The 25713-nt window shown below is 41.8% G+C and overlaps 1 protein-coding gene across 1 annotated transcript in view; it reads right to left on the bottom strand.

Moving 5' to 3' along the window:
* The window catches only part of CCDC3 (coiled-coil domain containing 3), a 135706-nt gene that overhangs the window by 79971 nt on the left and 30022 nt on the right, over positions 1-25713 (bottom strand). Inside the window, exon 2 of the mRNA XM_075345269.1 lies at positions 16139-16304. Coding sequence (XP_075201384.1) covers positions 16139-16304 — 166 coding nt within the window. The remainder of the gene's footprint in view (positions 1-16138; positions 16305-25713) is intronic.

Below are 25713 nucleotides of genomic sequence, written 5' to 3'. Positions count from 1 at the left end.
GTAAGAGCGGGTCAGAGTGCGGTTAACGTATGGAACCGGAAGTGTGTGCGGTGAGTATTTGCTCGTACAGCAAAGATTGCTCGTAAACTGAGTTACAAATTTACAGCAAGCTTTGCTCGTATAGCGAAATGCTTGCAAACCGGGTTACTCGTTAACCGAGGTTCCACTGTATTGATAATTGATATAGAGAACACTACCAAACAATCTATACGTCAGCTTCCTGGACGTATGTCACTGTGATAAGGCTCATATTCTCTGAAATATGATAGAATAGTAAAGAGAGATTAGGATCACTGCTTCATATTACATTCACATGGCAAACTTCTTCATCAGGTATGTTGTTGATTTACGGATCAATGTTAACTTGGCTTGCTTTGATTTTTTTTTTCATCAAACAGGAGTACAGTCTAAGAAACAAGATATATCCCTGTCACTGGTCACCTAGTAAATCATCTAAATTGTTTTCTACAAAAAAAGCAGATTTTGTACAGAAAAAGTTTTGCCACTCCTGAAATAGATGTCACAAATCAGGACAAATATTCAAGTTCAGTCAAAACATTCACTTTAAAGAGAATTCTTTACATTCAATGTAACATCTGGAAACTGAAGTAATAGAACTAAACTGCCTTTTGTTGCCACACTATGATTACACGCAATTCATGCAGCTATTAATCTGCAGATAATGGGCTAATCTGCAGGTTAACAGCATTCTGATGCCGAACAGCTGCCACACTGAAAGCCTTGCAGCTGGGAGTAAATTTTTTTACTTCTCCCGGCAGTCTCTGGCTTTCAGTCATAAGGGTGGCAGCAGTTCTGTTTCAATGACTAAATACATAGGGATTAGAGGTTGTAACCACGCCCCTGACTGACAGCCAACTTTGTCTAGGTGCAGTACTGCGGATGCGGTTACAGTCGACGCTCACTATCGTTTGAGTGGTGACTTAAATCGCACCAGCTGAGCCCCTATGACTGAAAGCTTGAGGTTGCTGGGAGGAATAAGAATTATTTCCCCCTGGCAGTGAGGCTCTAAATCTGGTTGCTGCACAGCATCAGAACACTATTAACCTGCAGATTAACCCCATATATGTAGGTAATATAATTTTTTACATACCAGGTTCCCTTTAAACATATGACATTCTGTACATGATCACACTGACTGAACTACAAAGTTTGGATTCAATTGGGATTGTATTTTAACCTTTGTCCGGCTGAATAGGTACAATTGTAACTATTCCGTTTTAAAATTGCAATACATTTTTTTTTCCAAAAGCCATAGAGGGCTGAAATTTCGTGACATCTCTGCAGTTTTGGTCCATAATATATTGTTTAACGATTAAATATACTGATGGGAATGTTCAAAATCTGTTTAACCAGTGTGCAATACAAATCCCTTTAAAACATCAATTTTAATTAATTCATTATTTAAAATTCGCCCAGGTGAAAAAACTCCAAAAAACTCAAATACTTAATCAATAAAAGGGAGCTACTATAGATCAGGTACAGCCATAAATTATAAAATTATAGAGGCAGATATAATGATGAAAAAGCCAGTCCAAAACTTATTTATGCTAAAGTGACCCTAATATGTCACTATATCTGGCTCTGCCTATCAACGGAGGGTTTGACGCCCTAACGTAGCTGGGCGCCCCCGTTCCTCGACGGCTGACCCTCACTCTCCCTAGTTGACCCTACCAATATAATGATAATGTCTGTACCCGATAATCTCAGTGGTTAACACATAGTGTAAGGCTATGTGCCCACGCTGCGGATTTACCGCGGATTTTGCCGCGGATTTGCCGCGGATTTCCCGAAAATCTGCAGCAGCGGCACTTACAAGCCATTTCAATGGCATTTTGGAAATGCTGTGTCCATGCTGCAGATTTTTCCGCTGCGGATTTGCCGCGGATTTTGATCCGGAAAAATCTGCAGCATGTCAATTGTTTGGTGCAGATTTGGTGCGGATTTTTGGTTTTAAATGGGAAAAAAAAAAAAAAAAATCCGCATCAAAATCCGCGGCAAATCTGCGGTAAATCCGCGGCAAATCCACGGGTGCGGATTTGCCGCGAAAGTCGCGGATTTTCAGGCAGAAAAATCCGCAGGTACATTCTACCGTGGACACATAGCCTAATACTCCGTTTAGAATTCAACTAGAGGATTAATACCTCAAAGCACAATTTTCCGGTACAGAACAAGACAAAGGACATCTGCTGCCACAATCGGCTTACAGCATGTCAATCAAAATACAATGGGGATAAAATGTACTTCCCTCAATTTGATGCTGTGTTCATGGCCTCAACGCGTTTCCCCGCCCGTCATCGGATCATCAGGAAGCCCAAGGGAGATGATAAGAAAATATAGATCCCAGCATCATGTGTGGTAGTACCACACATGATGCTGGGATCTATATTTTCTTATCATCTGACAGGCAGAGCCAGATATAGTGACATGTTAGGGTCACTATAGTATAAATAAGTTTTGGACTGGCTTCTTCATCATTATATCTGCCTCTGTAACTTTAGAATTTATGGCTGTACCTGATCTATAGTAGCTCCCTTTTATTGATTAAGTATTTGAGTGTTTTGGAGTTTTTTCACCTGGGCGAATTTTAAATAATGAATGAATTAAAATTGATGTTTTAAAAAGGGATTTCCAGAATATATTGGCCAAATTTCAATAAAATATCTCCACCCCCTTCCGAGATAAGGGGTCGCTGTTAACGTTGTAAAATTATGCAGCCTGACGAAGGTTAAGTTACTTGATAATAAAAAGCTATTGGAAAGACTCAATTGGTAATCAAAAATGTTAGTAACAAAACTCAAACCTGTCACTTTGTAGTCATTTTCCTTGCACTATTACGACTTAAAACATGTGGCAATGGGCACCATGGATCTTACAGAATTCAATGTTTGCTTATCACTTTTGGTTCTCTTAAGTAGTCTGGAAAGGATAGAAGTCACCTAATGGCAGTCATTGTTCCACATATATTTTTCTACACATTATCCATTTAGCTGCAATATAATTGAATCAGTATGTATGACAACTGATTTGGCAATCAACACTATTTCAATAGGAACTGATTAAAATGTAATGGAATTTTTAAAAAACTTTTAATATGTCATAGCGGGAAATCGGAATTGTTAATCATTGGAGTTATTCAAGCTGAGACCTCAAGTGATTACGAAAACGAAAGACCAGAAGAGCTGAGCGCTAGTCTTCTCTGAGACTAAAAGCAACTCAATAGAAAGTGACTTAAACTGTCCTGAGTTTCAGAGATGAAGAAGTCTTGGCTGAGCACTTCTGTTTAGTTGTAAGGAATTGAGATAAGTGGATCTGACAAAATTCGAATTTGCTAAATAATTCAGATTTTACTGAGAAAATTCAATTGGTAATTAACTCATTCTTTGCGAATTAAATGTTCCATATTATGCTCTGGAGGCCCTGATGGCTTCGGGCACCGGAGGTAGCCAGAGGTAGCAGGGGTGCTGAGAGTGGAGTGGTGACGTATTAGGTTTTGGTTTTTAACCTTTTTACACCTAAGGCTAAGTTCACATTTCCGTTGTTTTGTATCAGTCACATGCGTCGCTTGACGCATGTGACTGATGCGTTGTACAACGGATGACAATGAAAAGAATTTCATTGTCGGACTCTGTTGTGTGCGGGAGGGGCGGAGCCGAGCGGGGGGCGGAGCCAAGTGGGGGGCGGAGCCAGGCGCTGAGGATGTCAGTGGCAGTGCTGCGGTCTGCATGGCTGGGGACAGGTGAGTGTGTGAGTGTTGTGAGTGAGTGTGTGTGTGTGAGTGAGTGTACACATGCGGAGTGCGGGAGGGGGTGGAGCCGAGCAGGGGGCGGAGCCAGGCGCTGAGGATGTCAGTGGCAGTGCTGCGGTCTGCATGGCTGGGGACAGGTGAGTGTGTGAGTGAGTGTTGTGAGTGAGTGTGTGTGTGTGAGTGTACACATGCGGAGTGCGGGAGGGGGCGGAGCCGAGCGGGGGGAGGAGCCGAGCAGGGCTAGGCGCTGAGGATGTCAGTGGCAGTGCTGCATTCTGCAGGGCTGGGGACAGGTGAGTGTGTGTGAGTGTGAGTGTGTGTGTGTGTACATGTGCGGGAGGGGGCAGGGCCGAGCGAGGAAGTGTCGGCTCCCTGCACACGTAACCAGACTAAATATCGGGTAAAGCAAAGCACCCGATGTTTACCTTGGTTATCCGATATTTACCTTGGTTACGGGCGTACACCGCTTAGCGCTGGCTCCTTGCACCATAAGCAGGGTAAATATCGGGTAACCAAGCAAAGCTGGTGACGTGTGCAGGGAGTCAGAGAGCATGCGCAGTGAAATCCGACAGATTGCACTGCTCAAAAAACGTTACAGGCTGCGTTCCTCCCGCCCGGCGGTCAGTCGTTCCATGACTGATCAGTCGGGCGGAGGGTGCAAGCAGCATCATCAGTCACAATCCGCCGCTCATACAAGTCTATGGGAACAACGGAATCCGCTAAACGGATTCCGTTGTTTACCAGAGCCGCGAATTGTGACTGATACAATTTAACGGAAGTGTGAACCTAGCCTAAGCTGAAGGAGTGGAACTCCTAGACCACACACCACCTAGAGGTATAGCCAGCAAGAAAGTGCAGCGAAAGGTGACCATATATAACATAACTCAGAATGTGATAGGGCAGATCAAAATTGGAAAATGAAAAACACCTGGAGAGGAGCGATCCAAGTAAGAACAATGACCATAAGAACCATCAGCATTTGGACAGGGAAGAAAAGGAAATAGTCCAGCAGACAAATGAACCGACCATACAACAAAGGGTCTCTGGATTGAAGCCCCAAACCGAGCCAAGACAGAAGCGACTGATGGAGGTCTTCGCACTCCCACCAATCAAAACTTGTTGGTTGTTTCTATGAAATGTCAAAAATTAGTTACCCATATGAAGACTGATGTCAGTGCAGTTACACCTATGAAGACTGATGTCAAGTGATTCACACACTGTTTATTACTGTAAAGCTAATTGACATCTACAAAGCCTCAGTGTGGCTCACCTGAATTATAGATTACAGATCTTGTAAGGAAACAACATTAAGGCCCCCTTCACATGTCCGTGAAAATCACGCACGTTTTTCACGGACGTGTCAAAGGTGCGTATTGCCCTCCGTGTGCCGTGTTTATGGCACAACGTGTGTTTTCCGTGTGTTATCCGTGAAAACACACGAATAGCCGAAACTTTCTGCTCACCTGTCCCTGGTGTTGCTGTCCTTGGTGCTGATCTTCGGCCTCCGATCCTGCCGACTCCCCACTGCTGCTGCTTCCGGCCCACAGTGGAGTGAATATGCAATGAGCGGTCATCGGAAGCAAGTGACAGCAGCGGCAGAGACATCAGTGCTGGAAAAGGTGAGTATAGATTTTTTTTTTTTTACAAACACGTGTGTTTTCTCCGATGCGTGTCACACGGATCACATCCGTGCAGTCCGTGTGCGGGCCGTGTGACACCCGTGATACCGGAGAAAAACGGGCATGTCTACAGGTGGAGCACACGGGTACATGTATGCTCCACACGTACACACGGTCCATAGCAAAACACGCACGTGTGCGCAGACCCATTGATTTTAATGGGTCTACGTGTGCCTGTTTCTCCGGCACGTGAGAAAACGGACCAAACACGCACCGGAGACACGGACGTGTGAAGGAGGCCTAAAGCAGTGTGAACACTTAATGTGATAATTCCATCAGTCAAACTCCTGGCCAGATGCCTTATATGCCATAGCATGTAGTGAGACATTGCCTGGAACCAATGGAGTAGAGAGCAGCTGCTGGGTGCCTTTCATTCCGGCGGACTCAAGGGACTATGTATGACATCATCATCTTAACATATAAATTGGTGTTACTACATTTTCCCTGGCTTTTTCAACTGGCTAACATGGTATTAAAACCTTTTTCTTTTAACTACATTTTCCCTGGAGCGGCAAAGGTGACTGATGTCTGGTTGCCCAAGGCTTCCCAGCAATAAGAGCTACTCGCAAGGGTTTTAGCTGCTGAAATCCCCAGGCCTTCATCTGATTCCCATGGAAGCTTGTTTTAGTGAAGGGATTGCCCAGTGTAACTAGTACAAATACAATGTTAATAGTATTCCAGGCTTAAATATAAATATATATGTAAGTAAATAAAGATTTAAAATGCTTTCTTTACATGTTATTCATACATATTATGTTCTAAAGTGGCAGCAAACCATTATTCCTAATCAGTAAATTACTTTTATGGAACTATTTAGGTCCTTGCATACAGGATATATTACAATCGAGTAAGAATTGACTGATCACAAGGAAGGAGGATGTTGACAGAGAAATGAAAAATAAACGAAATAATTAATATAAACACACAGTAACCAGCACTCCCACAGGACAAACCCAAACTAATGCATTTTACTGCATAATATTTCATATTTAATGACAGATCAGACTAAAGGGCAAAGAAAAAATATATTCAACAAATGGTCCAGGAAACAGCCTGACAATCAGGGTTAGCAAGGTTCAAGAATCGGCTTCATCTGATAGAATTCCTTACATGAAAACCAATAAAACGGAAGGGTTGCTCACTTCTTCAGTGAATGTCGAGTGAAACCTTTTCTGAACAGATATGTGTGTGTGTGTGTGTGTGTGTGTGTGTGCGTGTGTGTGTGTGTATATATATATATATATATATATATATATATATATATATATACCTCTTCAGATATACAGTTGAAACCAGAAGTTTACATGCACTGTCTAAAAAGACACATATCCATGTTTTCCTCACTATTTCACATGAAATCAGAGTAAATCTTTCCCGTTTTAGGTCAATTAGGAACCAAAATTATTTACAATTGCCAAATGCCACAATAATGAGAGAGAGGGGGAGAAGATTTTAAGGCATTTTTATTACTGTCTGAAAAGTCAAAAGTTTACATACACTAAGAGTACTATGCCTTTAAACAATATGGTGCAGCCCATATCATGATGTCATGACTTTGGAAGCTTTTGATAGGTTTATTGTCAACATCTCAGTTAATTAGCGACACATCTGTGGATGTATTTTAATGCACACCTGAAACACACTGCTTCATTGTGTAGCATCATGGGAAAGTCAAAAGAAATCAGCCAAGACTCAAGAAGAGAATTGTGCACTTGCACAAGTCTGGTTCATCCTTGGGTGCAATTTCCAGATACCTGAAAAATGCCTCATTCATCTGTATAAACAGTAATATGCAAGTACAAACAAGATGGGAATGTCCAGCCATCATACCGCTCAGGAAGGAGATGGGTTCTATGTACCAGAGATGAACATGCTTTTATCAGACAAGTGCATATCAACTAAAGAACAAAAGCAAAAGACCTTGTGAAGATGCTGGCAGAAGCTGGTAAGATTGTGTCAGTATCCACAGTGAAATGAGTACTGTATCAACATGGGTTGAAAGGCCACTCTGCCAGGAAGAAGCCATTACTCCAAAAGAAACTTAAAAAAAGCCAGATTAATGGTTGCAAATGCACACAGGAACAAAGACCTTAATTTTTGGAGATGTCCTGTGATCTGATGAAACTAACATTAAACTGTTTGACTATAATGACCATTTAAAACCTGATTAACTGATTCTATATTTTGATAGATCAGGCATTTCTGCACACGGGGATACCTAATATGTGTATTTTTTTAACTGTTTTATTTTTGAGCGAAAGAGGATGATTTGAACTTGGAGGGGGTTTCATATTTTTTTACAACTTTTTTGTTACATTTTTTATTTATTTTACTAGTCTCTCTAGGGGACTTTAGCACTGCAGTGTCTGATTGCTTGTCCTGATCAGAGCAGTGCTGCAGCATCACTCGGATTAGGAGAAATGCTCATCTGTGAGCCCCAGCACTCTGTCAGCTCTCAGAGGAAGTGAGTCATGCCAGCGTCAGGGGTTATCAGCTGACCCCCCCCCGCTACCATGACAACATATTGGCGCCCCATAATCGCGTCACATAAATTGCGCTGTCAGTGTTTGATAGCGCAATCTAAGGGGTTAACAGGCACTGGTGGAACTCTGATCCACCTGCGCCTGTTAGCCACACATGTCTGCTGATCAGATCAGCAGACATGTGCGGGGAATACCGCAGGCTCGGCTTCAGAGCCTGCAGTAACTGGAGGGAGGCAACCAAGAACATACCAGTATGTCCTTCGCTGTTAAGGGGTTAATTGATCTAATTCAAACAAAAGGAGAAAGATTCAGCTCCCCAATCAGCTGCAATCTGGTATCAGCTGGGAGTCAGCGCACGGAGTAGATGTGTTGGCACGAGAAATCCAAAAATAAAGAAAATCCACCGCAGTCTTCAGGTCATTTAAAAGAGATATATTCTCATTTTATTATGTAGAGTTCATTAAAAGAAATCCATCAGATATGCAGCAAGTTATAATGATAGAACAAATATCATTCTAACAATCTATCATTATAACTTGCTGCATATCTGATGGATTTCTTTTCATGAACTCTACATAATAAAATGAGAATACATCTCTTTTAAATGACCTGAGGACTGCGCTGGATTTTCTTTATTTTTGAATTGATGTAATTGGTGCAGAAATGCTGGAGAAAATCTGCAGCATCAAAAACGCACCTAAATACTCATTGTGAGAGCTTACCCTTAAGGCGGCGTTACACGCTATGATATATCGTGCGATCGCATAAGCGATCGCACCCGCCTCCGTCGTTTGTGCGTCACGGGCAATTCGTTGCCCGTGGCGCACAATGACGTTAATACACGTACTTACCTCCCTAACGACGTCGCTGTGGGCGGCAAACATCCTTTTCCTGAAGGGGATGGGACGTTCGGCGTCACAGCGACGTCACACAGCGGCCGCCCAATAGAAGCGGAGGGGCGGAGATGAGCGGCCGGAACACCCCGCCCACCTTCTTCCTTCCTCATTGCCGGCGGGACGCAGGTAAGCTGTGTTTGTCATTCCCGGGGTGTCACACGTAGCGATGTGTGCTGCCTCAGGAACGACGAACAACTGGCGCGCAGAAGGAGGAACGACATTATGAAAATGAACGACGTGTCAACGAGTAACGATAAGGTATTTTTATTCGTTAACAGTCGTTCGGAGGTGTCACATGCTACGACATCTCTAACGATGCCGGATGTACGTCATAAATTCCGTGACCCCGACGACATATCGTTAGATATATCGTAGCGTGTGATGGGGCCTTTATAGTTCTAGTTCAACGTCACATTAAGTGATACTGATTGTCTATGTCTTGGGAACTATATTTAAGTTCCAGACCATGAATTTTCTCAGGGAAACTAGCTGCATTCCATTGTACATCACATGTCAATCAGTTAATTATTGGTTAACATGCTAATGATACACCCAATTTTCAGCTTAGAAACAACTGCATTTTGCCTTTTTGTAACTGATGAAAAACAGAAAACTTCACTTTGTACTTACTATACTATGAGGAAGGTATTCTGCATATTCAAAGGTGGTAAGTGATGAGGCCCATCTAAAGCCCCCGTCACATTTAGCGACTTACCAGCGATCCCGAAAACGATGCTACCTGATAAGGATCACTGGTAAGTCGCTGGGAGGTCGCTGGTGAGATGTCACACAGTGAGGGGTACTTTGCACGTTGCAACATTGCTAGCCGATGATAGCGATGCCGAGCGCGATAGTCCCCGCCCCCGTCGCAGATGCGATCTCTTGTGATAGCTGCTGTAGCTTCACATGCACTTACCTGCCCTGCGACGTCGCTCTGGCCGGCGACCCACCTCCTTCCTAAGGGGGCGGGTCGTGCGGCGTCACAGCGACGTCACACGGCAGGCGGCCAATAGAAGTGGAGGGGCGGAGATGAGCGGGACGTAAACATCCCGCCCACCTCCTTCCACATAGCCGGTAGAGGCAGGTAAGGAGAAGTTCCTCACTCCTGCGGCTTCATACACAGCGATGTGTGCTGCCTCAGGAACGAGGAACAACATCGTACCTGTCGCTGCAGCAAAATTATGGAAATGACCGACACTACACAGATCACCGATTTACGACGATCTCTGCTGTCATTGGGACCCTGTCACACAGTGTCAAACATAGCGATGCGTCCTGCCCAGCAGGACATCGCCATTGAAGAAAATGGTCCCAACCATTCAGCAACGACTAGCGATCTCACAGCAGGGGCCTGATCGCTGATAGGTGTCACACATAACGAGATCGCTGCTGCGGCACGAAAACGGTGGCGCAGCAACAATCTCATTAACAATCTTGTTGTGTGTGACAGGGCTATAAGTCTTCACTGATTACAGATTTTACCTCAAAATTGAGAATTTTGATAATGACTGATCAATTCTGACAGAGAAAGAAGCAGATATGTCTGATAAGATATATTACACAGTTGCTTATTTTCATGCATACTATTGATTTAAGACATAAAAAGTAAAAACGTTTACGTAGAACCCATACCTGTTGATGGGCATTCTGTCGGAATTCTTTGTTTCAAAATGTCACCAAGACCTCCTTATGGTCATATTAGAGATCTGAGTCGTATAGATAAGTAACATGACTAGTGTTGAGCGAGTAGTTGACTATTCGAACTCGCTTTGCTGTTAGTGAGTACTGTCCGCTACTCGCATTTTCGTTACGAGTAGTGGGCAATGTAAGTCAATGGAAAATACTCGCTAAGTAGCAAGTAACCTGAAAGCTGTAGTTTTCGTTCGAGTAGCGAATAGTTCTTTTAAACATTTTTTTTATCTCTACTGGCTAACACGGTACAAAGATATATTTTATCTGTATAAAGAAGAGAGTCAGTAAGTATAGCCATAATGCATATGTGTATATGTATTATGTATGTGTAATGATGTTTCACTGTGTATTACTGGCAAAGCACATTTCTGTATACAAGTAACAGAGTACATTTATTCAGATGACTGGGGAATAGTTATTAAATCTGCAGCATACACTAGTGAGACAGTCCTTACAAATGTATCTTGATTCGGAACATGAAAAAGGGAAAACAAATGTATGTTAATTATTTTCTGGAGTTTTTTTCTATTATTATTTAAATAGATATATATTTAATCTGCTAACATCTAATATTTTTAGTGCTTGCCATTAAAGGGGTTGTCCAGTCTAAAATAATAAGTCTGCAGCCTCTCTATGTGACAGCAGACTTATACACATGGTCAAAATTGCTGGTACCCTTTATTTAATGAAAGAAAAACCCACAACGGTCACAGAAATAACTTGAATCTGACAAAAGTAATAATAAATAAAAAAAACTATGAAAATTAACAAATGAAAGTCAGACATTGCTTTTCAACCATGCTTCCACAGAATTTAAAAAAAATAAAACCCATGAAACAGGCCTGGACAGAAATAATGGTCCCCTGAAAATAATGTGACAAAAGGGACACGTTAAATCAAGGTGTGTCTACTAATTAGCATCAGAGGTGTCTTCAATCTTGTAATCAGTCAGTGGACCTGTATATAGGGCTACAGATACTCACTGTGCTGTATGGTGACATGGTGTGTACCACAACCAACATGGACCAGAAGAAGCAAAGGAAAGAGTTGTATCAGGAGATTAGAAAGAAAATTATAGACAAGCATGTTAAAGTTAAAGGTTATAAGATCATCCCCAAGCAGCTTGATGTTTCTGTGACTACAGTTGAACATATTATTCAGACATTTAGGATCCATGGGACTGTAACCAACTTCACTGGATGTGGCCTCAGGAGGAAAATTGATGACAAATCAAAGACACGGGTAATACGAATGGTAACAAAAGAGCCCAGTAAAACTTCAAAAGAAATTAAAGGTGAACTTCAAGCTCAAGGAACATCAGTGTCAGGTCGCACCATCCGCCATTGTTTGAGCCAAAGTGGACTTCATGGAAGACAACCAAGGAGGGCATCATTGTTGAAAAAAATCATAAAAAAAGCCAGACTGGAATTTGCCAAACTACATGTTGACAAGCCACAAAGCTTCTGGGAGAATGTCCTATAGACAGGTGAGACAAAAATGGAACTTTTTGGTAAGGCACATCAGCTCTATGTTCACAGATGGAAAAATGAAGCATATCAAGAATACAACAGTGTCCCTAATGTGAAACATGGAAGAGGCTCAATTTTGTTCTGGGGCTGCTTTGCTGCATCTGGCAGATGGTGTCTTGAATCTGTGTAGGGTACAATGAAATCTGAAGATTATCAAGGGATCATAGTATCATAGTATCATAGTTTTTAAGGTTGAAGGGAGACTCTAAGTCCATCTAGTTCAACCCGTAGCCTAACATGTTGATCCAGAGGAAGGCAAAAAAAAACCCCAATGTGGCAAACAAGTTCCAATGGGGAAAAAATTTCCTTCCTGACTCCACATCCGGCAATCAGACTAGTTCCCTGGATCAATACCCTGTCATAAAATCTAATATACATAACTGGTAATATTACATTTTTCAAGAAACGCATCCAGGCTCTGCTTAAATGTTAGTAGTGAATCACTCATTACAACATCATGCGGCAGAGAGTTCCATAGTCTCACTGCTCGTACAGTAAAGAATCCTCGTCTGTGATTATGATTAAACCTTCTTTCCTCAAGACGTAGCGGATGCCCCCGTGTTCCAGTCGCAGGCCTAGGTGTAAAAAGATCTTTGGAAAGGTCTCTGTACTGTCCCCTCATATATTTATACATTGTGATTAGATCCCCCCTTGGGATTGTAGAGTGAAATGTGCTGCCTAGTGTCAGAAAGCTTGGTATCAGTCGCAGGTCATGGGTCTTGCAACAGGATAATGACCCAAAAAACACAGCTTTAAAAACACCCAAGATTGGCTAAGAGGAAAACATTGGACTATTCTGAAGTGGCCTTCTATGAGCCCTGACCTAAATCCTATTGAGCATCTTTGGAAAGAGCTGAAGCATGCCGTCTGGAAAAGGCAACCTTCAAACACGAGACAACTGGAGCAATTTGCTCTTGAGGAGTGGGCCAAAATACCTGTCAAGAGGTGCAAAAGTCTCATTCACAGTTACAGGAATCGTTTGACTGCAGTGATTGCCTCAAAAGGTTGTGCAACAAAATAGTAAGTTAAGGGTACCATCCTTTCTGTCCAGGCCTATTTCATGAGTTTCATGTTTTTCTAAATTCTGTGAAGGCATTGAAAAGCAATGTTTGACTTTCGTTTGTTCATTTTCATAGATTTTTTTTATGTATTATTACTTTTGTCAGATTCAAGTTATTTCTCTGACCATTGTGAGTTTTTATTTCATTAAACGAAAGGTACCAACAATTTTGACCACATATGTAGCGTGATTCCCCGAAAATAAGACCTCCCCCGAAAATAAGACCTAGCAGGAGTTTTCAGGGAGGCTTAAATATAAGACAATCTCTGAAAATAAGCCCTAGCCGCAGTTCATAAATGAAATGCCCATGCAGCGGTAAAAAAGTTAAAGATACTGCAGGACACTTCATTATAGTCAGCAGGCACCCCCTAAAGAGAGAAGAGAGAAGACCCCGCAGTCATACTCACCAGATGCCGACCGGGAGCAGAGGAGCACATCAAGGACGGTAGATGCACATATCAGATCACATATACACACACACAATCACACTAAAGATCGCATTCACACACTCGCTACATCCAGCAATATTGATTGCTTCTCGTCAGCGTGCACCTGTGATGCTGTGCACTGAGCAGTGGAGCTTACAGGACCTGCATCATGTGACGCTGAGCTCTGAGCAGTGAAGCTTCCAGGACCAGCAGGAGGAACTCATCACATGGCCGGAAGCAAGTGGTGTCACTGGATGTGGTGAGTGTGTGCGCGCGATTGTATGTGCGATTTTGTGAGTGTGTGAGTGTATGCAGTCTGATGTGTGAGTGCACGCTGTCTGATGTGTGAGTGTATGCTGTCTGATGTGTGAGTGTATGCTGTCTGTCTGATGTGTGAATGTACATTAAGGAATAACGTTTGGAACTCCATTCTATGTCTGAACTGGGTGCAAAAAACCTAAAAAACATCACTATGGGGAGATAAGGTATGCACACCAGTTGGTGTGCATACCTTATCTCCCCATAGTGATGTGTGAATGTATGCTGTCTGATGTGTGAGTGTGTGTTCTGATGTGTGAGTGTATGCAATCTGATGTGTGAGTGTATGCTGTCTGATGTGTGAATGTATGCTGTCTGATGTGTGAATGTATGCTGTCTGATGTGTGAATGTATGCTGTCTGATGTGTGAGCGTATGCTATCTGATGTGTGAGTGTATGCTATCTGATGTGTGAGTGTATGCTGTCTGATGTGTGAATGTATGCTGTCTGATGTGTGAATGTATGCTGTCTGATGTGTGAGTGTATGCTGTCTGATGTGTGAATGTATGCTGTCTGATGTGTGAATGTATGCTGTCTGATGTGTGAGTGTATGCTGTCTGATGTGTGAGCGTATGCTATCTGATGTGTGAGTGTATGCTATCTGATGTGTGAATGTATGCTATCTGATGTGTGAGTGTATGCTGTCTGATGTGTGAGTGTGTGTTCTGATGTGTGAGTGTATGCAATCTGATGTGTGAGAGTATGATGTCTGGTGTGTCAGTGTATGCTGTCTGATGTGTGAGTGTATGCTGTCTGATGTGTAAGCCTATGCTATCTGTTGTGTGAGTGTATACTGTCTGATAAGTGAGTGTATGCTATCTGATATGTGAGTGTATGCTATCTGATGTGTAAGTGTATGCTGTCTGATGTGTAAGCGTATGCTATCTGTTGTGTGAGTGTATGCTATCTGATGTGTGAGTGTATGCTATCTGATGTGTGAGTGTATGCTATCTGATGTGTGAGTGTATGCTATCTGATGTGTGAGTGTATGCTATCTGATGTGTGAGTGTATGTTATCTAATGTATGAGTGTATGCTATCTGATGTGTGAGTGTATGCTATCTGATGTGTGAGTGTATGCTATCTGATGTGTGAGTGTATGCTATCTGATGTGTGAGTGTATGCTATGTGATGTGTAATTGTGTATTCTGATGTATTTGAGTGTCGGCCAGAGGCAGGGGAGGACAGCGTGCAGCATAGCTGCTGGGAGAACCCGCTGGACAGCACACGGTGATCTGGCAGCCACGCAGATGCCCGAGGCTAGTAAGTATAACGATCCTGGGAAGGGGGGGTCTGCTTTTTGTGTGGGGTACACTTACCCCCAACCATGTCTCCTCGAGAATAAGACATCCCCTGAAAATAAGACCTAGTGCTTTTTTTCAGGGCAAAAAAATATAAGACAGTGTCTTATTTTCAAGAAAACTGGGTATGAATCACGTACACACTATGCGTTGCGAGGATTCAATGGTTTTTGAGCAAGGATATGACCCATTATTATATACTATATACAAATCGTGCATAAATGTAGGTGTTTCTAAAATAGTAACGAATTGCAGAATACATAGCTGCACTAAATACAGACACTCCCAGCATCCACCCAGCTTAGACAAACCCCCTCAGCAGCTCTTTGTTTAAAGAGTGGAATATCTGCCCCCAAACGGGGATACTATATAAGTCTCTCTGTGTGATGTGTTAAGAGGCTACCTGGCTACCACTGATTACCATCCATTTATCCAAAGCCAGATATGGTAAGGTCACTAGGATATTAATATGGCTATGTTTGTGATAAAAAGCTTGAAATGGGGTCAATAAAATCCCTAGGACTCCTCAGAGTGTTGCAAATGTCTTTTAACGACAATAGGAGGCATTAATGCATTCTGATTCACAGTGAATCGATTCACTGCAAATTAACTTTTTGGGAAAAATTTGCAGAAGATTGTGAATTCAAATGTCAAAAAAATTTCTTATCTCTATTTGTGTGTCCATACTGTATCTCCATGTGTCTCTAATGTTTGAAGTATTTTTTTTTCTTATGACTTTCTGTGACAACTGTGTTTTATATCGTATAGTTATGTTTCTAAAAGAGAAACGTACCTAATTGAATGCACAATACAACGTTACAGTTAGATCATCCCCTTGTTCTCAAGTCCCCATGTATTAGTTGTGCAAAAAGCAGAGACAAAATATACATATAGTTGCAAAGATAATTGAAAAGACAACTCAAAAATCCATTACTAAGGTGAAAGAATTGTGATGGAATAATCACAGATATTGAAAAAATGCCTTACCCTACTGTCTTCTTGGCTTTCCAGTTCATATATTACTTGCTGTCCTTGAGAACAGTTGGAGTACTGGAACAGGCTAAAGAAAAGTCTCCAGTTGTCTTGAGTATCTGCAAATATTGCGTCTTGGAAATTCACTCCATGTGGGAGCAAATTGTAATTCTCATCCATTCTAAAAGACAATAAAATTGATGTTTTCTTTTGTGACTTTTCATCATCCTACAAGTTTTGATTTAAAAAAAAAAAAAACAAACAAAACAACAAACAACACAAAATTATAATCAAACACAAAAAAACAGAGGAGTGGAGGTATCCACATTACTCAGTTTGGCTAGTCTCTAGGAAATATTTTTTAGGTAAGGAAATGGGTAGTGAAATAAGAGCCCTTCCCACAAAATGAATGCTTTAATGTGGTGCATGTTATCACTTTGGCATACAGTCATTGCCGAAAGTGTTTGGCACCCTTCAAATTGTTCCAGAAAATGAAGTATTTCTCCCAGAATTTATTACAATTACACAAGTTTTCAACACCAAAAGATTTTTTTGTATATCAGTATTGGGAAATATAAACCTTGAAATATAACTCACCAACAAGAAAATAATTTATATTAAAAAATTGACTTTTATTAATTATAAAATATTAAAAATGAATAAGATGTCTTCAAGACAGCAAATCCCTCAAAAGGATAAAGGTGTATCAAAATTATTATTATGTTGGGAACACTAAACAATCACATTATTATCACCCCGTATATGAAAAATTATAATGGTATATATATATATAAATAATTTAGAGTAATAATATAACACAAATGTGTATTAAGAAAAATACAATGGCTCAAAAGAACCAGTAGCAGCAGCAGTACCAAACAATTATACCTACGGGAGAACAGACAATACAAGTAATAGCGTCCCACACCCTCTCCGACGCACGTTTCGCACTTGTAGCGCTTCTTCCAGGAGTGAGGTTGAATCAGAGAAAAGGTCCTCTATATAGTACCAATGTCCAATGAAAAATGTCCATATAATGACACCTCCAAATTAGATTCCCATAATACACCGCTATTGGTACTGTCATATCCTATCAATGGATCCAGCGATATATGTAGTTAAGGGCTCGTTGCTAGGCAGGAGAAACGTCACGTCCAATCTCTGCATATGATAAGGAGTGTAATTAGGGACTCGTTGCCAAGTAAAGTATACGTCACATCCAATCGCTGTATGCATAGGAGATTGCAGTTAGTTACACCCCATCCAAGCCTCTAACACGGCAGTATATGTTGTTATAAATGCGTTGTCAAGCACTGAATGTGTCATGTCCAAAACACTGCGGAGACTGTACCTGAGAGCTCGTTTTAACAAAAGAAGCATTGTATCCTATCCAAATATTCGGTATAGCAATATGTGTTATTAAACTTATGTATATATAGACAAACTGCAAGTTATTACATACAATGTTATATATTTTTAACACGTGTTTCCATATAAAAGAATACTCCTATAAGTCAATAGATATCTGGTGTGTATACATTATTTGGCAATCAAATATATACACAATATGTTATATATGCAAAGACATCTAAAAGCCGCAATCCGTAATAAAATCAATTTTGAATCGATTAATCAATTAGCGGTCATTGAAAATATACTCATTTCTAAAGGATTTTTGTATATTACAAACAGTCTAATTAAAAAAACCACACTTCATTACTATATGAATATAAAAATAAATAAATATCTAGACATGTCAATGATCATAATCGGTCCACATACAAATACCTAGGATTCATGTATATATGTCTGTTCTATTAGGAATTGCCGCTAAACGATGCCCGGAGGAGTCCGGGTACAGAATAGCAAGCAAGTGCCCAAGCCATATAGCCAAAAATATAAATTTCGTTCTTCGAGTGATAAGACAATATATAAATATATAAATAAGTGCTGAAGCCCACCACCCGAGGAAAAATATATATATGTGTATGTGAATAAAAAACAATAAAGTGAATACACGTGAATGGTGACAAGCGTGAAAAAAGGAAGAAAATCATGTATATTAATCATGTGGTCATAGGTATTTTTATAGTATTATGATTAATATACTTGATTTTCTTCCTTTTTTCATGCTTGTCACCATTCACGTGTGTTCACTTTATTGTTTTTTATTCACATACACATATATATATTTTTCCTCGGGTGGTGGGCTTTAGCACTTATTTATATATTTATTTATTGTCTTATCACTCGAAGAACGAAATTTATATTTTTGGCTATATGGCTTGGGCACTTGCTTGCTATTCCGTACCCGGACTCCTCCGGGCATCGTTTAGCGGCAATTCCTAATGGAACAGACATATATACATGAATCCTAGGTATTTGTATGTGGACCGATTATGATCATTGACATGTCTAGATATTTATTTATTTTTTATACATATAGTAATGAAGTGTGGTTTTTTAATTAGATTGTTTGTAATATACAAAAATCCTTTAGAAATAAGTATATTTTCAATGACCGCTAATTGATTAATCGATTCAAAATTGATTTTATTACGGATTGTGGCTTTTTGATGTCTTTGCATATATATTATATTGTGTATACATTTGATGGCCAAATAATGTATACACACCAGATATCTATTGACTTATAGGAGTATTCATTTATATGGACACACGTGTTCAAAATATATAATATTGTATGTAATAACTTGCAGTTTATCTATATATACATAAGTTTAATAACACATATTGCTATACCGAATATTTTGATAGGATACAATGCTTCTTTTGTTAAAACGAGCTCTCAGGTACAGTCTCCGCAGTGTTTTGGACATGACACATTCCGTGCTTGACAACGCATCTATAACAACATATACTGCCGTGTTAGAGGTTTGGACGTGGTGTAACTCCTCCAACGAATCCCTAACTGCAATCTCCTATGCATACAGCGATTGGATGTGACATATACTTTACTTGGCAACGAGTCCCTAACTACACTCCTCATCATATGCAGTGATTGGACGTGACATTTCTCCTGCCTAGCAAAGAGCCCTTAACTACATATATCGCTGGATCCGTTGATAGGATATGACGGTACCAATAGCGGTGTATTATGGGAATCCAATTTGGAGGCGTCATAATATGGACATTTTTCATTGGACATTGGTACTATATAGAGGACCTTTTTTCTGATTCAACCTCACTCCTGGAAGAAGCGCTACAAGTGCGAAACGTTCGTCGGAGAGGGTGTGGGACGCTATTACTTGTATTTTCTGTTCTCCCATAGGTATAATTGTTGCTGCTGCTATTGGTTCTTTTGAGCCATTGTATTTTCTTAATACACATTTGTGTTATATTATTACTCTAAATTATTTATATATATATATATATATATATATATATATATATATATATATATATATATATATATATATATATATATATATATATACACCATTAGAATTTTTCATATACGGGGTGATAATAGTGTGATTGTTTAGTGTTCCCAACATAATAATAATTTTATACACCTTTACCCTTTTGAGGGGTTTGCTGTCTTGAAGACATCTTGTTAATTTTTAATAATTGATAATTAATAAAAATTACACAAGTTTTGTTATCTATATATATATATATATTTATATATACAGTTAAAACTTCACTATCTAAAAAGACACATATGCATGCTTTTCTCACTACCAGACATGAAATCAGAATAAACCTTTCCCGTTTTAGGACGATTAGGATTACCAAGATTATTTATATTTGTCAAATGCCAGAATAATGAGAGAGAGAGAATGTTTTATGGCATTTTTTTTATTACTTTCTGCAAAGTTAAATTTTTACATACACTAAAGGGTGCTTTACACGCTGTGACATCGCTACTGATATATCGTCGGGGTCACGTCGTTAGTGGCGGACATCCGGCGCCGGTAGCGACATCGCAGCGTGTGACAGCAAGGAGCGATGATCAACGATCGAAAAATCGTTCAAAATCTGTGATCGTTGACACGTCGCTCCTTTCCTTAATATCGTTGCTGCCACAGGTACGATCTTGTTTGTCATTCCTGCGGCACCACACATCGCTATGTATGACACCACAGGAGCGAAGAACATTTCCTTAACCTGCGTCCACCGGCAATGCGGAAGGAAAGAGGTGGGCGGGATGTTACGTCCCGCTCATCTCCGCCCCTCCGCTTCTATTGGCCGGCCGCTTAGTGACGCCGCAGTGACGTAGCTATGATGCCGAACGCACCTCCCCCTTGAGGGAGGGATTGTTCGGCGGTCACAGCGACGTCGCTGACAAGGTATGTGCGTGTGACGCTGCTGTAGCGGTAATGTTCGCTAACGGCATCGAGCACCAAATGTCGCACGAATGACGGGGGTGGGTGCTATCAGCGTGTAAAGCACCCTTAAGAGTACTATGCTTTTAAACAATATTGAACAACCCAAATGATGATGTCATGTCTTTGGAAGCTTCTGATAGGTTTATTGCAATTAATGCATTTATCCGATGCAAGCGCGATGCCACCGCACGTGCGTGCACCACGGCTGTGATGCCATTACGCACATGCGTCGGCGCCCGGTCCCACCTGCAATCCCAAATCGGCGCATGTGCGATGGAAGGAAGTCCACCGCAACCCTGCTGCACACATAGGTCAGCTTGATATTATAATCGTTCACATTGAGTCGTCCCATGAACTGCCGGAGTCCATCCTCACTACCTTGCCAAATAAACAAAATGTCATCAATATATCTCAGCCAGAGGGGCACATGATCTTCTGCCAACGCGCCTTCGTCTGCTCTTCTGCGTTTGCGCTGTTCTCCGCCTGCTCTCCTGGATGACGCTGCTGTCACAGGCAACACATGTGCGTTTGGCATTATTGCCACTCAGTACGCACGTGCGTCGCTGATGAGCAGCGCTTCCGGGAGAGCGGTGGATGGCATCCTACATGCACCGATTTGGGATTGCAGGTGGGACCGGGCGCCGACGCATGTGCGTTATGGCGTCACAGCCGTGGTGCACGCACGTGATGTGGCATCACGCATGTGTCGGCGTGGGATCGCAGGTGAGATCTGATTCAAACACAACAGTATAAAAGGTGTGGGTGCATGGATTAATGGCAGCCCCCTGAGGAAGCGTTTTTTCTGCAAAATGTACATTGGGGTAGAGGACTTACAGTGCTGACTCACCTCTCTATAATGGGTAATACTATCTTGCTATGTTAGACTGTGTGATTTGGACTAAATGTGCTATGTGCTGATTCACCCCTTCAATGGGTAATACCTTATTGCCGTGTTATATTATGTGACCTGGACCACATGTGCCATAAGCCGATTGTAAAAGGTATATCTGAATAATGATTGTGGATTTATATGTGGACCCATGTTTTGCCCAGTGATTTGTCCAACTTGGACACTGGGTTCTATACATGGTGATTGCATTTTTCACAGTCTTCTCTTTTGACCAGACACTATGGATATACTGCCCTATGGGCAACATAGCAATTATTAACTTGTTATTTGCACTAAGCATTTTAATCATAGCATCTAGGTGAATTATATATCTGTTGCTCTGTATTGGCAGGAGGAATAGACCTATGTAGGCCCTCCCTGTTTGTTACACTAATCACTTTATTGCAACGGAGATTCAGCCTGTATTTTTGTCCTTTGCATCTGTGTGTGTTTTGTACACTGTAACACTTCATTTTTAATGTTCATGTACGGTTTTATTAGTGTCAAATATACATGTGTAATAAAATTTGTATTTTTGATAGGTTTATTGGCAACATCTGAGTTAATTAGAGACACGTCTGTGGATGTTTTTTAATGCACACTTAACACACAGCTTCTTTGTGTTGCATCATGGGAAAGTCAAAACAAATCAGCCAAGATATCAGGAAGAGAATTGTGAACTTGCACAAGTCTGGTTCATCCTTGGGTGCAATTTCCAGATACCTGAAGGTGCCTTGTTCATCTGTACAAACAATTATTTGCAAGTTCAAACAATATAAGAATGTCCAGCCATCATACCACTCAGGAAGGAGACGAGTTCTGTATACCAGAGATGAACATGCTTTGGTCAGACATTTGCATATCAACTCACCAAAAATAGCAAAAAACCTTGTGAAGATGCTGGTGGAAGCTGGTAAGATTCTGTCATTCTCCACAGTGGAATGAGTACTGTATCAACATGAGCTGAAAAGCCACTCTGCCAGAAAGAAGCCATTACTCCAAAAGAAACATAAAAAAAGCCAACACAAACACCTTAGGGGGAAGCTTTGAAGCCTAAGAACACCATCCCAACTGTGAAACATGGGGGTGGCAGCATCATGTTTTGGGGTTGTATTGCTGCAGAAGAGACTGGTGTACTTCACAAAATAGATGGCATCATAAGGACAGAAGATTATGTGGCAAGATCTTAAGATTTCAGCCGGGAACTTAAAGTTTGGGCGGAATTCAGTCTTCAATTTGGACAATGACCCGAATTCAACACGAAGCATACTGCCAAACTGGTTACAAAGAGGCTTAAGGATAACAAAGTCAATGTTTTGGAGTGGCCATCACATCCCTGATCTCAAATCCTATTGAAAATGTATGGGCAAAGATGAAAAGGCAGGTGCGAGCAAGGTGACCTATAAACATGGCTCAGGTACACCAGTTCTGTCAGGAGGAATGGGCCCAACTTCCTACCAACTATAGTGAGACGCTTATGGAAGGAGATCCAAAATGTTTCAACCAAGTCATACAGTTTAAGGGCAATGATACCAAATACTGATGAAATGTATGTATACTTTTGACTTTGCAGAAAGTAATAAAAATGCCTTAAAACATTCTCTCCCTCTCATTATTCTGGCAATTGGCAAATATAAATAATTTTGGTTCCTAATCGACCTAAAACGGGAAATGTTTATTCTGATTTCATGTCAGGTAATGAGGAAACTATGGGGAGATAAGGTATGCACACCAGTGACTATGTAAGGGGAATACATGAAATAGCAGAAACTGCTGTGTGAATACTGACTTGAAAAATCCAATAGCAATATGTAAGAGTGAAAATGTGAAAAATGGAATCTGCATTACTGCCATGAACATATGAATCAAGAGAAATTTAGCTACTGAATTGATCAATGCAATAGAGCCCCAACACTACGCCAAAGTATTTCTCTACGTTGGGGTCCCTAGCTTGTGTGTGTCCTCTCATGCAGTTAAAAAACTTACCGTGTATGGGAAGCTGAGACCCAGGCTATTTATGCGTATGATATGGATTGGCAATAGGTGTGGTTGGGGAGGGTTCACAAACGAAAAACTACTAACAATAAGGAATAACGTTTGGAACACCATTCTAAGTCTGAACTGGGTGCAAATGAGGAAAAACATGCATATGTGTCTTTTTAAATAGTGTATGTAAACTTCTGATTTTAACTGTACATAGATAAGATGGTCCCTTGGCATTGGCTGTTGGGCTCACATAAAGCTGGCCATTTTTGTGTGCCAAGTATCTAAATTTCAACATGTGTTTCATAGCAGTATTGCATGTTTATATTCCTGTTTTCAATGTTAACATATCTTAGCACTACAAAGTGCCACTGTCTCTTTTTTGTTAAAAAAAAGAAATAAATATATATATTCTATTGTTGCAAAGAACAGTTTTTCATTAAATTCCCACAATTCTGACTAACGCAGCCACTGACAGGGAATATGCAACAAATACAATTGACTATAGGCATTCCTAGCAATAAATCGACATGTCATAATCAGAAACCAATTGTATGGTGGACATGCTTACGTCTTATACTATAAATGAAAACTTGAGCAAGTTACGTTTTTTGAATGCCATTATATGGCTAAGTTTGTAAAGTTGAATAGAAAAAAATACAAAATATAGAAGTCACCTTTGATCACAGACTATGCCAGGTTCCATGCTTACACTAAGGGGCACTTTGCACACTACGACATCGCAGGTGCGATGTCGGTGGGGTTAAATTGAATGTGACGCACATCCGGCATCGCAGGCCATATCGTAGTGTGTAAATCGTAGATGATACGATTAACGAGCGCAAAAGCGTCGTAATCGTATCATCGGTGTAGCGTCGGCGTAATCCATAATTACGCTGACGCGATGGTCCGATGTTGTTCCTCGCTCCTGCGGCAGCACACATCGCTTTCTGTGAAGTCGCAGGAGCGAGGAACATCTCCTACCGGCGTCACCGCGGCTCCCGTAGGATATGCGGAAGGAATGAGGTGGGCGGGATGTTTACATCCCGCTAATCTCCGCCCCTCCGCTCCTATTGGCTGCCTGCCATGTGACGTCGCAGTGATGCCGCACGACCCGCCCGCTTGATAAGGAGGCGGGTCGCCGGCCAGAGCGATGTCGGACGGCAGGTGAGTGCATGTGAAGCTGCCGTAGCGATAATGTTCGCTACGGCAGCTATCACAATGATATTGCAGCTGCGACGGGGGCGGGGACTATCGCGCTCGGCATCGCAGCATTGGCTTGCGATGTCGCAGCGTGCAAAGTACCCCTAAGGGGTTCTTTGCACGCTGCGACATCGCTACTGCGATATCGTCGGGGTCAAATCGAAAGTGATGCACATCCGGCGCCGGTAACAACATCGCAACGTGTAAAGCCTAGATGCGCCGATAAACGATCGCAAAAGCGTAGTAAATCGGTGATCCGTGTATCGTCGGACATTTTCATAATGTCGCACCAATAGGAGATACGATGTTGTTCCTTGTTCCTGCAGCAGCACACATCGCTGTGTGTGAAGCCGCAGGAACGAGGAACATCTCCTTACTTGCCTCCACCGCCAATGTGGAAGGAAGGAGGTGGGCGGGATTTTTACGTCCCACTCATCTCCGCCCCTCCGCTTCTATTGGCCGCCTTCCGTGTGACGTCACTGTGACGCCGCATGACCCGCCCCCTTAGGAAGGAGGCGGATTGCTGGCCAGAGCAACGTCGCAGGGCAGGTAAGTGCGTGTGAAGCTGCCATAGCGATAATGTTCACAACGGCAGCTATCACAAGATATCGCATGTGCGACGGGGACGGGTACAATCGCGCTCGGCATCGCTAGCATCAGCTAGCGATGTCGCAGCGTGCAAAGTACCCCGTAGGCCTAAGACACATGCCCAGAAAAACGGCGTGAGTACCGTGCGATAAAACATCGCATTCCACTCGGACCAATATTAGCCTGTGTGTCAGCGCACATGAGCGATTATTTTCTCAGCCCTGATCGGACCGAGAAAACAATCGCAGCATGCGATCATTGTTTCTCTCACACCCATTCAAGTCAATGGGGCGAGAGGAACATCGCACTGCACTCGAGGTACACCGGTGTACCATGAGTGCAGTGCGAGAATGGCAATAGCTGGCTACGGAGGAGAGAGGGAGATAAATCCCTCCCTCCCCTCCGCAGCTCTGGCCCACCCCTCCTTAGCGCTGGCCCGACCCTCCTCAGTGCCGGCCCGTTGCCCGCAGCTGAGGTCCGCTCGCATGATCAGACCTCAGTCGGAGGGACACTCGCATGACACTCGGCTCTGCTGTACTGCCAGTGTGAGCTGAGTGTCATGCGAGGGGATCGTA

Source organism: Anomaloglossus baeobatrachus, chromosome 4, assembly GCF_048569485.1.
Source record: "Anomaloglossus baeobatrachus isolate aAnoBae1 chromosome 4, aAnoBae1.hap1, whole genome shotgun sequence".
Lineage (NCBI taxonomy): Eukaryota > Metazoa > Chordata > Amphibia > Anura > Aromobatidae > Anomaloglossus > Anomaloglossus baeobatrachus.
Note: the sequence above shows the minus strand (reverse complement) of the source record. Positions and strands in the feature narration are given on the sequence as shown.